Source organism: Heptranchias perlo, chromosome 1, assembly GCF_035084215.1.
Source record: "Heptranchias perlo isolate sHepPer1 chromosome 1, sHepPer1.hap1, whole genome shotgun sequence".
Classification (NCBI taxonomy): Eukaryota; Metazoa; Chordata; class Chondrichthyes; order Hexanchiformes; family Hexanchidae; genus Heptranchias; species Heptranchias perlo.
In genome coordinates this window covers 87,988,351-88,002,901 of record NC_090325.1, presented here as the reverse complement: position 1 = coordinate 88,002,901, position 14,551 = coordinate 87,988,351, and the positions used below count along the sequence as shown (strand labels likewise).

Below are 14,551 nucleotides of genomic sequence, written 5' to 3'. Positions count from 1 at the left end.
CCACACTCTGCCTCTTTGTAAGTGCTACACCAAATGCCAGTAAAACAAGTTAAATTCACAAACTAAGAGAGCTAAGCAATGCAGCTGTCTTAAAGCAAATTGCATGTCAGTTGTAATAAACTCACTGCATTTCTATATAATAATTATATCACAGCTGAGAAATCGCTGGTGTCATGCTGTTTGAATGTTAACTGTGAGGTATCAACATTTTCTGTGAGAATTCTCATCTGTCCTTAACCCCCAATTTCAGCTATATGTGGACATCAGAAGATCTTCTGCCCGTACAGTGGGTTGTCCACTAGAGCATCAGAATTAAATGCATTAAGCAGATATATAAACCCCTGAATCTGCATAGTGGAGAGCAGGCTGGGGTTAATGATTTCAATGTAAAATGGAGGCTACCAGAGCAAGGACTATTAGATTTTGCTGACCAAGGAATGGAGATCCTCATCTATGAAGTTTAGGTAAGGAGGGCACCTGTTGCCAATTTAGTTCCTTCCTTAGCTGTAGAACCTAGGGATTGTTTTCTCACAGGGCCTGCTTAGAAAAGGAGATTGCTATCTGAACAGGATCATCTAGAAGACTCACTTGAATTATACAATTATCCGATTATCATGCAGCTATAATCAGAAGATGGGAAGTTTACAAAGAAATAATTGAAATATTATATGGAATCATGCCTATCATATAAACACAGGTAACTCTAGATGATGCTGATCAGTTGATAGGCAACAACTTGTGTGCAATAGAACTGAGGCACTGGCAGACCCAACACTTCTGATGGTCAGATAACAAAATAATATTGATTCTCACCTTAAGCTGAGGCTCTACCCTGCATTGCTTTCTTCAGGGAGCCTCACTCTGTTACAGCCACATCCAAGTTCCTCTCCCCTGCCACGTGACCCTCCGTAAGCTGACTCTTGCTTTGAGGTGTGCACACCTTTTTTTGAGCATCAAATGTCTCGATTTGTTTAAGTCACTTGGGCCCCTTATTGACGAATATTAAAATGTTACTGCCATTTAGGCAGAAATTCACTCATTCTCCTGTACACTATGGCACACCTGCAGATCAGATAATATCAATTATTTGACCAGAACAGGTCAATGAAATGATTGAGTCCCGCAAGATCGAAGAAAAACTTTCAGAGTTCTACAATTCAATACAAAAAATAATCACAGCATTTGCTTGTCCTGCCTCCTCCCTACCCATGACCTGCCAGCCAATCCAGCATGGACACCTACAGCCATCACATATTAATTGAATGGGCCATACAGCCCTGTTGCCAAACGAGAACGTGTGAAATCATGAACAAAGCAAAAATTCAATCAACACCCATCTCCTGAAGCTTCCCCTCTGCAAATGATTCTATATGTACCAGGCAACTAGTCTACAAATGTATCAGGCAGTTGGCAACAAGCCCAAAGCAATCATTAGGTCATGGGTGAGACAATGCATCTTAGATCAGAGAGCACTGCACACTCAAAATAAGATTGAGGGAGCAAATGCTCTCTGCCACCACCTTAGTAGGCATTTATAAACTTATACCTTTTAGCTTAGGTGGAGAGAATCTCTTAGACAGTAATTTTGCTGGTAGAATAGCATACGACCAAAGTATGGTGTAAGTAAGCAGTTGATAGTGACAAAGTTAGAGCAGTGATAAATCTGTCTTTCTAGGTCTATGATTGGGTTTTAGGCTTCTTTCTATTTATTTGTTTTAATATAGCGCTTGCAGTATAGGATAAGTTAAAATATGGTACACATATTTCTGAAGTATTCTGTTTTACGGTAAGTTTAACAGTGGGTAGGTTAGGAACACTGTGAATAAAAGTGTGCTGGCACCATTCTTTGTTTTAACCTGATGCCATTTTCATTAAATGCTCTCTAGAATAACTATTACTATCTCCTGATGTTATAAATGCTGAGGCAAGGAAGATGAAAGCTGAAAGAAACTGAAGAGTTGATGACAAAAATTGAATAGTAAAATATAATATTTGTTGTATAAAAGTCTAATGACATTTACTATATTGTGTCCACATGTCAAAACTCAGCAGATATTGGTTGAAATGTCTATATTACTGAATTATTACGAAATGTCAGTAAACATTTATTTTGTTGGATTTCGGTACTGAGTTTAGATACTAAATGGGATTATATAAAAGTAGTATTATTTAATGTGGGCATTTTGGTTAATAGTGAAAAACATTTGCTTACATCCACATTAATATGTGCATTATACACTGAGAAAAAACATATTTGCATTTATTATTGCTCAATTCCCTTTATATACGTATCAGGAATGAACATAATGCTGGGGTCCCTATTACATATAAAAAGGCAATATCCACCTTACATTTTATTTTTGGATATTATTCTTCCCTTGAGATTATAGTCATATTTGGAGAAGCTGTACAATTTTTCTATAGATATATTTTATATTTGTTTTCAAAATTAAATCCTCATTTTCAATTGCAGTTAAGGTTTTGTGTTGCCCACCATAAATCATACTCATGCGTTTGGAACCCAGTATGACTGCACAACATGTAGAGCAGTATCTCCTGAGCAGTTTATATATATATATATATAGGACTTTCCAGGGAGCTAGACTGAAGACACTGACGTTATGTTATAAAACCTGATATATTTATTAAGCAGTTACAATACGCAGTTTGCATTGATGCAGAGCTGAAACTGCTTTACATTGATACAAACTGTGTACTGTAATTCAAGTGTGAAGTCACCCAAATAAAATTCAGGCAATCGTTTCCCTGGGCTAAGAAATAACTTGGGGCCTACAGGATCTGCATCCCTCTTAAGTATAACAGCACCCCAAGATGGATAATGCCTTTATGTCATATCACAACTTGCTGACCAAGATCACATTGATGTTAAGTGCACTTAGTCTTTATGAAATGCAAACATGATCAGCAAATCATGATAACATCAGAAATGTATTTATTGATGATCTAAATTAGGTTTAATGTTGAATTTTACATATTTTTTATATGAATACCTTATTAGAAATCACATCATTTAGTTATGCAGTACACTACTGTAAAAACTTCAGTTTGAAAATGTGCTAAAGGTTAGTTACTTTTATATTTTTGGTCAAAATACCACAAAGTCTAGTAAACTAAAGTAAACGTATTGAGCAGGAAATGGGCTTGTTTGTAGCTCATAGTTAAGCATGTGATATTTAGTGTTCCAATTTAGTTAGATTTAATTCCATCTAGTATTCAGAACTAAATTGTTATTTCTAGAACAATTGATTGGGTTTTCTCCAGATTTATCCTAGATAACTCTGTTTTGTGTTGAAACTGCCCAAGATGCAATGTTGGTCATCTATCTATCAGCTGTCTGCCATATGACAAAAACGCAAGTGTTAAAATGAATATAAATGGATGTATTTTATCAAATTTACGCCTTGAAAAATATCATTATTTGAAAATGTGCATGACTCGTGTATATGGCACAAGAATTCAAGGTAAGCTGCACATTTGGCAGTTAGTCAACTGATCCAAAGATGATAATAGAAAAATGATTTTTTTCACATTATTCTTCTTTTGCTGCAAGTGTTAAATAATATTGAACCATTGCATTTTTATGATTTCAACACAATCAAACATTGTAAAGGCTAAAATTCTACCATTGCAGATTTATTCATCTTCTTCTTACTAAGTCACCAAACGTTTTTTTTAAAGGTAAAGGTACGCGATCCAATAAACCAGATTGAACAGACCGAATGCTGTAGGGAAGAATATTCTAGCGTAGGAATCAATTTTGGTAACACGGATATGTATTCGACCCTGCCTCCATGCTCCTGTACGACATTCCTCGAAACAGCAGAAGAAGCTGCAACAGTCTTTGCCATCTAAACACTCATAGCCATAATCATCATCATGTTCTTGTAGGTGTGCGATGTTGTTCACCTGAATTAATGTTGATCCTGGACGGACATTAATAACAGGTGATTTCTGCAAATAGAATGAAAAAAGTCATATTAATGAATCTTAATTTTCAGCTAGGCTTTGAATTTGATAAAGGTCAATAAAACAAAGATTAATTAATTGTCTCAGAAACAGAAAGGAAAGAAAACCTTTTGCATGTTTGAAGTGCAGATGCTGACATAATTTGCAGCTCATCGAGCATCAGTCTTGACACTTCAATAAATCATCGAATCATAGAATGATACAGCACAGAAGGAGGCCATTCGAACCACCAAGCCTGTGCCGGCTCTTTGAAAGAGCTATCCAATTAGACCCACTCCCCTGCTTTCCCCATAGTCCTGCAAATTTTTCCTTTTCAAGTTTTTATCCAATTCCCTTTTCAAAGTTACTATTGAATCTGCTTCCACCACCCTTTCAAGCAGTGCATTCCAGATCATAATAACTCGCTGTGTAAAAAAAAATTCTCCTCATCTCCCCTCTGGTTCTTTTGCCAATTACCATAAATCTGAGTCCTTTGGTTATCAATCCTCTTGCCAATGACATGCAAATATCAGTCCAATAAAAAGTATAAGCAAGTCTTTAAAATATCTCAGTGACTACTGTATCATTGCATGTCAGCTTATAGGTTGAGGAAAAGATTTCATCTGCGCTTGTTAATTGACCTGTGACAGATTTTCTCTTCTTCTGCTGTTCCTGCGCTGTCCCTGCAAGTGTCATGCATGAGCGAGAATGCAGGTACGTGGCCTGCCCTCAGGATTTTGCCAGTAGTGCTCTGTAACAAAGCCCTGGCTTCTGGGAGTCTTACTCTTCAGTTTTCCCTCCTTCTCTGGGGGAAAATGCCTGTCCTGTGTTCAGCACTTCCCACACAAGCATGACTTAGATCAACAACTTGGCAGGTGGGAAAATCAGCAGCATGATCCGATTCCATAATGCAATGTGCTGCCAAATATTGTTATCATTTTTAGGACATTTTGAGGGAAGAAGAACTACATGCATTCCTTAATTTGACTTAGGATTCAATATGAAATTGATTAGAACATTTGATACAGGTCTTAAGTTTTTTAACTTGTGCCCAAAAGATGCCTTCCAATAATATTTAGTTATAATAGGTAAAGGGTTAGGTGGGATCCAAATAACAATATGGTTTATGATCTTTCATGTTACACTGTATATCAATTAATGCTTGCTTACAGTTTTTCTACACAAGTAAATTTCGATACGTGTCAAGGTTTGAAAAATACATGAATTAAATTTGATATAGCTTTTAAACTGAATCAGCGAAGAGGAGTTATAGTGGTTCATGGGGTATAGATTCTTCCAATAAAATATATGTGCTTGTACATTACGAGCTAACTAGGAAATCAGTGGATAATGCCCTTGCTTTCTCTTGCCTTTCCTTTCTCTTCATTTTCGCTCATCATTCTTCCCATATGTCCATGTCCAGAGGGGAGTAAGGACATTAGGATCATGTGGACACCACTAGTAGTGCTTCCTGAACTGCCCAATAAATGGCATGATTTAAATCGACTAAGCTAGTAATGTCCATTTTCCTTTCACCCTCCTCCATATGGCACCCTCTAACTACTTAGTGTTCCAGCTATACCTCAGCCAAAGATTATAGGAACTTGAGGGAAGTAAGTCTGAGTAACTGGCAGCCATTTGACTTAAACACCTGGTTGGAAGTCGATTGCTGAAAGAAAGAAAGAACTTCCATTTATATAGTGTCTTTCATGACCTCACAGCCAATGAAGTACTTTTGAAGCGTAGTCACAGTTGATAATGGACGGCAGGTAATTTGTGCATTGCCCAATCTTATAAGCATCAGTGCGATAATGACCAGACAATCTATTTTGGCAATATTCGTTGAAGGAAAAATGTTGACCAAAACACCAGAAGAATTTCCCTGCTCTTCTTCAAATAGTGCCATGGGATCTTTTACACTCATCTGAGGGGGTTAGAGTACAAGAGTAAGGAAGTCTTACTACAATTGTACAGGGCTTTGGTGAGACCTCACCTGGAGTACTGTGTACAGTTTTGGTCTCCTTATCTAAGGAAGGATATATTTGCCTTGGAGGTGGTGCAATGAAGGTTCACTAGATTGATTCCTGGGATGAGAGTGTTGACCTATGAGGAGAGAGTGAGTAGAATGGGCTTATACTCTCTGGAGTTTAGAAGAATGAGAGGTGATCTCATTGAAATATAAGTTTCTGAGGGGGCTTGACAGGGTAGATGCTGAGAGGCTGTTTCCCCTGGCTGGAGAGTCCAGTGCTAGGGGACAGAGTCTCAAGATAAGGGGTCAGACATTTAAGACTGAGATGAGGAGGAATTTCTTCACTCAGAGGGTTGTGAATCTTTGGAATTCTCTATCCCAGAGGGCTGTGGATGCTGAGTCATTAAGTATATTCAAGGCTGAGATAGATAGATTTTTGGACTCTAGGGGAATCAAGGGATATGGGGATCGTGCTGGAAAGTGGAGTTGAGGTAGTAGATCAGCCATGATATTATTGAATGGTGGAGCAGGCTCGAGGGGCCACATAGCTTACTCCTGCTTCTATTTCTTAAGTTTTTATGACCCACGGGACTTTGGTTTAACATCTCATCCAAGGGATAACACCTCCGATAGTGCAGCAATTCCTCAGCGCTACACAGAAGTGTAAGTCTAGAGAATGTGCTCATGTCTCTGGAGTGAATCCATGACCTTCTAACTCAGAGGAGAGAATGGTACCACCGAGACAAGGCTTTGAAATATTCTCGTAAAACCAGTTTTAGAGCTTTTTGTATCTGATGCTGATACTTTGTGTCTTCAGAATTACAAGAATAAGAGACTAAGAAGTGAAATGACAGATAGAAGAAGATAAGTATAAGGATTAAATGGTTTCCTGAAACCGAGTGCATTCATAACACAACCATTAGGACACTCAAGTTCAAGTGCCAGAGGGCACTGATTTGCCACATCAGAGAGGAAACAGAAGGCTACGTCCGTGCATATTGGTGGGGCAGGTTACAAACATTGCCTGGGCTAAAGTCCCCATATTTTAGACAGTTTAATCACAGTGGATTAGTTACTGCTTCAAGATTTAACATGTAACAAAACTCATTAAGTGCCACATCAATACACATCTGGCCACAATGGTGTACACAAAATCTCAGTTATAACGATGACAGGAACAGTGCAATGGAGATTGCCCATATTGTGTTTTCAGTGGACAACTCAACAGCCTTATCCCAAACAACCTCTTTCAATAATGAAAACATATTTTGTAATTATATTGCAATGCAAAATAAATTTCTGCTGACATGGTTTCCTAAAGGATGGATATCAAAGTCTTGAAATTACAATGTGATTATTACCATCTGAATGCTTAAAGCTTGCAGATGAAATTTCTTTATCTGATAATTTAATAGGAATTAACCCATATCAAATAATTCCTTTAGAAAGAGAGAACTTGCATTTATCAGGACATCCCAGCCAATTAAATATTTTTGAAATGTAGCCACTGTTGTAATGTGGGGAAATGTGGCAGCCAAAGTTATTCACAGCAAGGTCCCACAAACAGCAATAAGATAAATGACCAGATAGTCTGTTTTAATGGTGTTGCTTGAGAGATAAATGTTGTCCAGGATACCAGAACTCCCTGCTTTTCTTTGGATAATGCCATGGTATCTTTTACATCCACCTGAAAGAGCAGATGGGACATTGTTTTAATGGCTTGGGTTGAAGCCTCCATTAAAATAGTAGGCAAAAGGGTTTTGTACAAACATGTTAAGTGTTTGTACGCTAATATTTTCACAGTGTAATTTCAAGGCTCAAATATCATATTCTAAAATTGAACTTGCTTTTTTAAAAAAAATCTGATATCTTACTGAAAAGCAATAGTAATATAATACTTTTAACAATAAAACTTACTGCTGGTTTGGGTTTCTGCTTCTTTTTGCTGCTTTTTCTGTTGCTAACAAAATAATGCAGAGTTCCATATTCCATGACAGCAGCGAAGACAAAAATGAAACAAACAGACACAAAGAGATCCATGGCAGTCACATAGGACACCTTCGGCAGCGATTTCCTGGAAATCGTACTTAGTGTCGTCATAGTTAGAACTGTTGTGATACCTGTTAAAGATGGAAATTATTAGAAATTCCATGGAGTGCTGTAAGAAGATGGTTTAAAACTAGCAAAGAAAATAGGAGGGCAAAGGTCTACGTCTCTGTGAGGAAAATAACTTACAGAAACCCAAGAGGTCATTGAAAGAGTGCCGAGGCATTAGAATAGTGAAAAACAGCAAGATTCAAGAGACAGGTTGTCCTAACCTAATATAAACATACTAAGACCTGATAACGATAAAAGGCTACGTAAACACCGAGACATTCAAACAATCCTTGGTGGTTTCTGAGAGTCAGCAAAGTGGGATGCTTTACGACCATGAGATAAGACCAGCAGTACTTACGTACAGAATGATGCAACCGAAAAGTATAAAGATAGGGCATGCTCCCTCCCAAAAGTTAGAGCTCTCAAGAGAGGATGGTCGGAAGTCCATCGCCACAGGCAGTCCACAAAAGGTCAGGTCTAATCTACCTGGATTCGCGGACAGGTCAAGTTGTATTGATTGCTTGTCATTAATGTAGTCTGTAGACAATTGTATTATAACTATAATACTGTTGAATGTAATGTTGAAGACAGCTGCAGTGCAACTCTGTTGTAAGTCAATCTATTAAACTTGCTATTTTATAACCACTCAGGCTAGAATCAAGCAGAGGTTATTGTTGATGGATTAACAACCCATAGTTGCGACAGTAACGGAAGAAATCCGCCTAACAAGAACATGAAACTTTGTCTTCAAATTGTATCACTACTGAATCAGTGTTTTTCACTGTCCAAGCTCTTTTTGTTGGTTATCTCAAACACCATTCCTGCAGGCTATTTGCTAACACACACCGTCCTCCACTTAACGATGGGAAAACCAAGAATGTGAACTTCTCCATGGCTGCTATCATTGCATTGCAATGGTTAGCAGCTGCAGAAGTAATTGACAAGCTAAACAATGTCAGCTTTCCCTGCCGCACTCCCACATTGTGTTCCATTAAAAAAGGCTGCCCAAGAAGTGACAAAACTCAGCTAACCAAGGCCATAAATTGCAGCACCGGGCATTGCCAAGGCTCAAACTTGTGATCATCTGGTCAGAATGTCAGGGACTCAGTTGCTTGAGTTTCTTAGCTTATGCTTAAACTTATAAAAGTGTTTAACCCAAGTTAAAATTGTCCCTGACTATAGTTCAGGCATCAGGCTGATGTTGCGGGGTTTAAAATAAAGATAAGTGCTGAGATTTCCTGCCCACTCTGCATTGTTTATTTTTTGTAAACAATTTTACAACACCAAGTTATAGTCCAACGATTTTATTTTTAATCCCACAAGCTTTCGGAGTCACAGGAGTATGAACCGTGCACCTGGTTCACACGAGAGGACACCACCCACCAGGTGCACGGTTCATACTCCTGTGACTCGGCCAACGTTGTCTACCTCATACGTTGCAGGAAAGGATGCCCCAGAGCATGGTACATTGGCGAGACCATGCAGACGCTGCGACAACGGATGAACGGACACCGCGCAACAATCGCCAAACAGGAGGGTTCTCTCCCTGTCGGGGAACACTTCAGCAGTCATGGACATTCAGCCACCGACCTTCGGGTAAGCGTACTCCAAGGCGGCCTTCGAGACTCACGACAACGCAAAATCGTCGAGCAGAAATTAATAGCCAAGTTCCGCACCCATGAGGACGGCCTCAACCGGAATCTTGGGTTCATGTCACACTACACGTAACCCCACCAGCGAACAAATGTTATCTGTTTTTAATATAACGGGTCATTGACTGTCTTCCTTATCTCTCTCTCTCTCTTTTTTTTTGGGGGGTTGTATATTCGGTGGCCTTTTAGATGACACCTTTCTGTCTGCTCACTGTGATTGCCTTGGCAACGGGCAGTAATCACCAGGCATTGTTATGTGATCTTAAAATGCGAAGGATTCGAAATTGTCATTTCCACACCGCCTGAGGAAGGGGAAAGCCCCCGAAAGCTTGTGGGATTAAAAATAAAATCGTTGGACTATAACTTGGTGTTGTAAAATTGTTTACAATTGTTAACCCCAGTCCATCACCGGCATCTCGACATCTTGTTTATTTTTGGTGGGCTTGGAGTGAAAGATTGCTCAAAGACGTGTTCTGCCATTTCCCCATCTTTTTTTGCATCCTCCTACCCTCTGCTGCCTGGCCATATTTGCATACAGAACACCATATATGGGTGGATGTATTGCAAGAAGACAAAAGTTAGGAACTTGTCTATAAAACTTAGATGAAAGGAGCGCCTGTTAGGGGAACCTGTCCTTTTATTTTGCAATGGCAAAACCTGTTCATTCATCCACCGAGGGATGCATTGCACAAACTGTAGCAGTAGGGGAATAAATTGAAGAAAAAATGTGTATGTTTTGCCAGCAGTTTGGAGGCTACTGGCACACCTACACTGTGGGAGGTCTCCGAGCCTGCTGCACCAATACTCCACCACCAATCCAGAGGCACTTCCTGGAGGAGGCTGAGAGCCTGCCTAAAGGATGGCTGCCAAACATATGCCCCAATACTACTGTGGAAATATTAGGTAGCTTTAAAACAATCTAGTACAGCAACAAGAACAATAACAACTTGCATTAACATAGAAAAATATCCCAAGGTCCTTCACAGCGGCATAAATAAAAAGTAGACACGGAGCCAAAGGAGGAGAGTGTAAGAGGTGGGACCAAAATCTTGGTCAAAGAGGTGGGTTATATGGAAGGGTTCAAAGGAGGAAAGGGAGCCAGAAGGATTTAGGGATAGAATTCTTGAACATGGGGCCTGGATGGCTGAAGGCACAGCTTAGGGTCAAATATGATGCCAAGACTACAAACAATTTTGTTCACCCTGGGGAGAGTAATAGAGTTCATGGTGAGGGTACAGAATTCATGGCGGGGACTGAAGGCACTGGCTTTGATCTTCCCAACGTTTAACAGGAGGAAATTGTGGTTCATTCAAGACTGGATGTCGGACAAGCAGTCTGGCAGCACAGAAGCAGTGGAGGGTTCAAGAAAGGTGGTGGAGAGGTAAAGGTAAGGGTTTTCAGGTTTGCGGTACAAAGTTTCACTTGGACTTCTAAATACATTCAAGCATTCCATAACAGTTAAGAAAGATTTACCACTTTTTTACGCAGCAAGTGGTTAGGAACTGGAATGCAATGCCAGAGGGGGTGCTGGAGGCAGATTCAATCATGGCCTTCAAAAGGGAATTGGATAAGTACTTGAAAGGAAAAAAATTGCAGGGCTATAAGGATAGGACGGGGGAGTGGGACTAGCTGCATTGCTCTTGCATAGAGCCGACTCGGTGGGCTGAATGACCTCTTCCGTGCTGTAGCCTTTCTATGATTCTATGATTACAAAGTACTATTTGGGGTTGCATTTGCCTTTGATTTTTAACTTTGACCCAAGTTAAAAGAGATTTTGAAGATGGCAGCCAAATGCTGCCAAGCAGCCATGGTGAGGAATGTGCCCCAGTTATCCAGCAGACAGGATACGCACATGCATTTATCGTTTTGGTAAACTTGTAATTTTCAATATTAAGGTTTTAAAAAGTTGCTTTTGCACAGGGTTCAGTCATGCACCAATTTGTGTAAAGCCGAGAGACTACCTTCTTAAATTATTTTTCACTCAGCATCAAATCCAGGATTGATGATGATTCCTGCATCACTAGAATGCTGAAACCATTTCATAATGACCATGATAAGCAATATAAATGCCTTACAAAAGTGCTATCCCTGAAAAGTCCATATTAAGAATTTTTTTTTAAAACTTATGTTACTATATCCTGTGGCAGAAACAAATTCTCATGGGTAAATTGTTGAATATTGAATTGATCTCATAGATGATAGGGATTTGCATATCTTGTACATGCCAATGGCACTTGTGAGTTATACCATCCACCTCATTATTCAACAGCTCAACATTCAGTGCTTCCAAAAATTAATGTTACACCTGAGGTGGACAGAAGTGAGCAACATAACAATTTACTCAATCTCAACATCTGGATGCTTGTAAGATGTCTTCCCAAATAACCTGTGGGCTACTTTAATACCAATATAATTATAGTTCGATCAGGTTTAAACCAATGTACTAAAAAGTCTTTGTCTTTTAAGCTGCATTTATTTTCTTGTGTACTTCTGTTTTAACAAATCAGTTTATGCATGTCAGCTGCTTCAGAAACAGTTCAACATTTTGACACTTAAAAAGCAGAAAACTGTTTGCAATCAAGTCGTACCTAATGATGTTCTCGCTGGCACAGCCTCTTTATTGATCCAGAATGATACCCATGACAGGACAACTGTAAGTGAGCAAGGTATGTAGGTCTGAATAGTGAAGTACCCCATCCTTCTACTTAAATCAAAGAATATTGTCATTACGATGTAATCTCCTGTAAAGAGACAAATTAAATCACATTTTAGTTAATTAGAATAACAGCATTTTTAAGAATGAGCCAATAAATAGGAATTGTTTTTCCCAATATTTCTTGATCACCTTTTCAATAGAATTGATTGCACCTTCCTCGATTATATTATAAGGTGTATTTGCAGTTATTCACAATGTACTGGTGTTGTCGGGAGAGCTTCCACATGAACAGGCTGGTGAGGGAACATTTTCTTTAATCTGTGGCAGCCAGTTAGTACACTGACGTTCCAACACAGTGCTAAAATGAAACTATGGTAATAAATAAGCAATACGTAGTGGGGTGTCAGTGGATTTGATGTGGCTGAAAATCTGAGGCTCTTCTGATGTATTCCTGATGTAACTCTGGAAGGGCCAGACATAAGGCCAAGGCCCATTTACACTAAGCCCCAGCTCCATGTGAGGGAATCCACAGGTCTTCAAAGGTGTGAGGCCTCTGCCCTTACAAGAGCAACCGCATGGGGTTGGGGGGGGGACTCTCAATGCCAGAAGTTCCCATTTCCCCAGTTCTCAGAGGAATCTGGCATAGGATCAGCAGTAGTTCATCTAGTATACCTGGCCACCAAACATCAGTAATGTGCCTCACCTGGGAGTGCAGGTCAGGATCTGAAAATCCGTAGTGAGTGCATCTTGGTGTAATTACCGGGATGCATCCACCGAGGACCTTGGCTTCTGACTCCACCAGAGTACACGGGACAGAAGTAGTTCCATGTCTTACATGTAAATGGCATGCATCTTGGGCACCAGCCTGCTGAAGAGGTCCCAAATTGTGGTGAAAGAAATGGTCATCTGGGATTTGGGGGATGTCAGGGCTCTCCGGGAAGGAGTTAAGGAATGTTCCCAATGACTCCCATTACACAATAAAAAAAAATCATGCACAATCCCAGCCTGGACCCCGGGTGAGGCTCCTACCGTTGTTTGGCAGCCCGGTACACTGAGGCTTCCTGCCCCCAGTCACGCCCCCTCCAACACTGCTGGCCTTGTAAGAGGTTGGCAGACCACTTCCTGCTGATTACTACCAACCGCTCTCCCTCAGCTGATGAATCAGTCCTCCTCCATGTTGAGCACCACTTGGAGGAAGCACTGAGGGTAGCAATGGCACAGAATGTACGCTGGGTGGGGGACTTCAATGTCCATCACCAAGAGGGCTCAGTAGCACCACTACTGACCGAGCCCTGAAAGACATAGCTGCCAGACTGGGCCTGCAGCAGGTGGTGAGCGAACCAACACGAGGGAAAAACCTACTTGACCTTGTCCTCACCAATCTACCTGTCGCAGATGCATCTGTCCATGACAGTATTGGTTGGAGTGACCACCGCACAGTCCTCGTGGTGACAAAGCCCCGTCTTTGCACTGAGGACACCATCCAACGTGTTGTGTGGCACTACCACCGTGCTAAATGGGATAGATTCAGAACAGATCTAGCAGCTCAAAACTGGGCATCCATGAGGCGCTGTGGGCCATCAGCAGCAGCAGAATTGTATTCCAGCACAATCTGTAATCCAATGGCCCAGCATATTCCTCACTCTACCATTACCAATTAGCCAGGGGATCAACCCTGGTTCAATGAGGAGTGTAGAAGATCATGCCAGGAGCAACACCAGGCGTACCGAAAAATGAGGTGCCAACCTGGTGAAGCTAAAACACAGGACTACATGCATGCTAAACAGCGGAAGCAACATGCTATAGACAGAACTAAGCGATTCCACAACCAACGGATCAGATCAAAGTTCTGCAGTCCTGCCACATCCAGTTGTGAACGGTGTTGGACAATTAAACAACTAACGGGAGGAGGAGGCTCTGCAAACATCCCCATCCTCAATGATGGCGGAGTCCAGCACGTGAGCGCAAAAGACAAGGCTGAAGCGTTTGCAACCATCTTCAGCCAGATGTGCCGAGTAGATGATCCATCTCGGCCTCCTCCCGATATCCCCACCATCACCGATGCCAGTCTTTAGCCATTTCGATTCACTCCATGTGATATCAAGAAACGGCTGAGTGCACTGGATACAGCAAAGGCTGTGGGCCCCGATAACATCCCGGTTGTAGTGCTGAAGTCTTGTGCTCCAGAACTAGCCGCACCTCTAGACAAAC

At 40.6% G+C, this 14,551-nt stretch overlaps 1 protein-coding gene across 1 annotated transcript in view; it reads right to left on the bottom strand.

Annotated features, from left to right (window-relative positions):
* Positions 1-3,693: 3,693 nt before the first annotated feature.
* Positions 3,694-14,551, bottom strand: part of gabrg1 (gamma-aminobutyric acid type A receptor subunit gamma1) — a 182,357-nt gene continuing 171,499 nt past the window's right edge. The window contains exons 7-9 of the mRNA XM_067988234.1: positions 12,273-12,425; positions 7,853-8,055; positions 3,694-3,972 (exon numbers count right to left, since the gene is read on the bottom strand). Of these exons, the coding sequence (XP_067844335.1) occupies positions 3,694-3,972; positions 7,853-8,055; positions 12,273-12,425 (635 nt within the window). The remainder of the gene's footprint in view (positions 3,973-7,852; positions 8,056-12,272; positions 12,426-14,551) is intronic.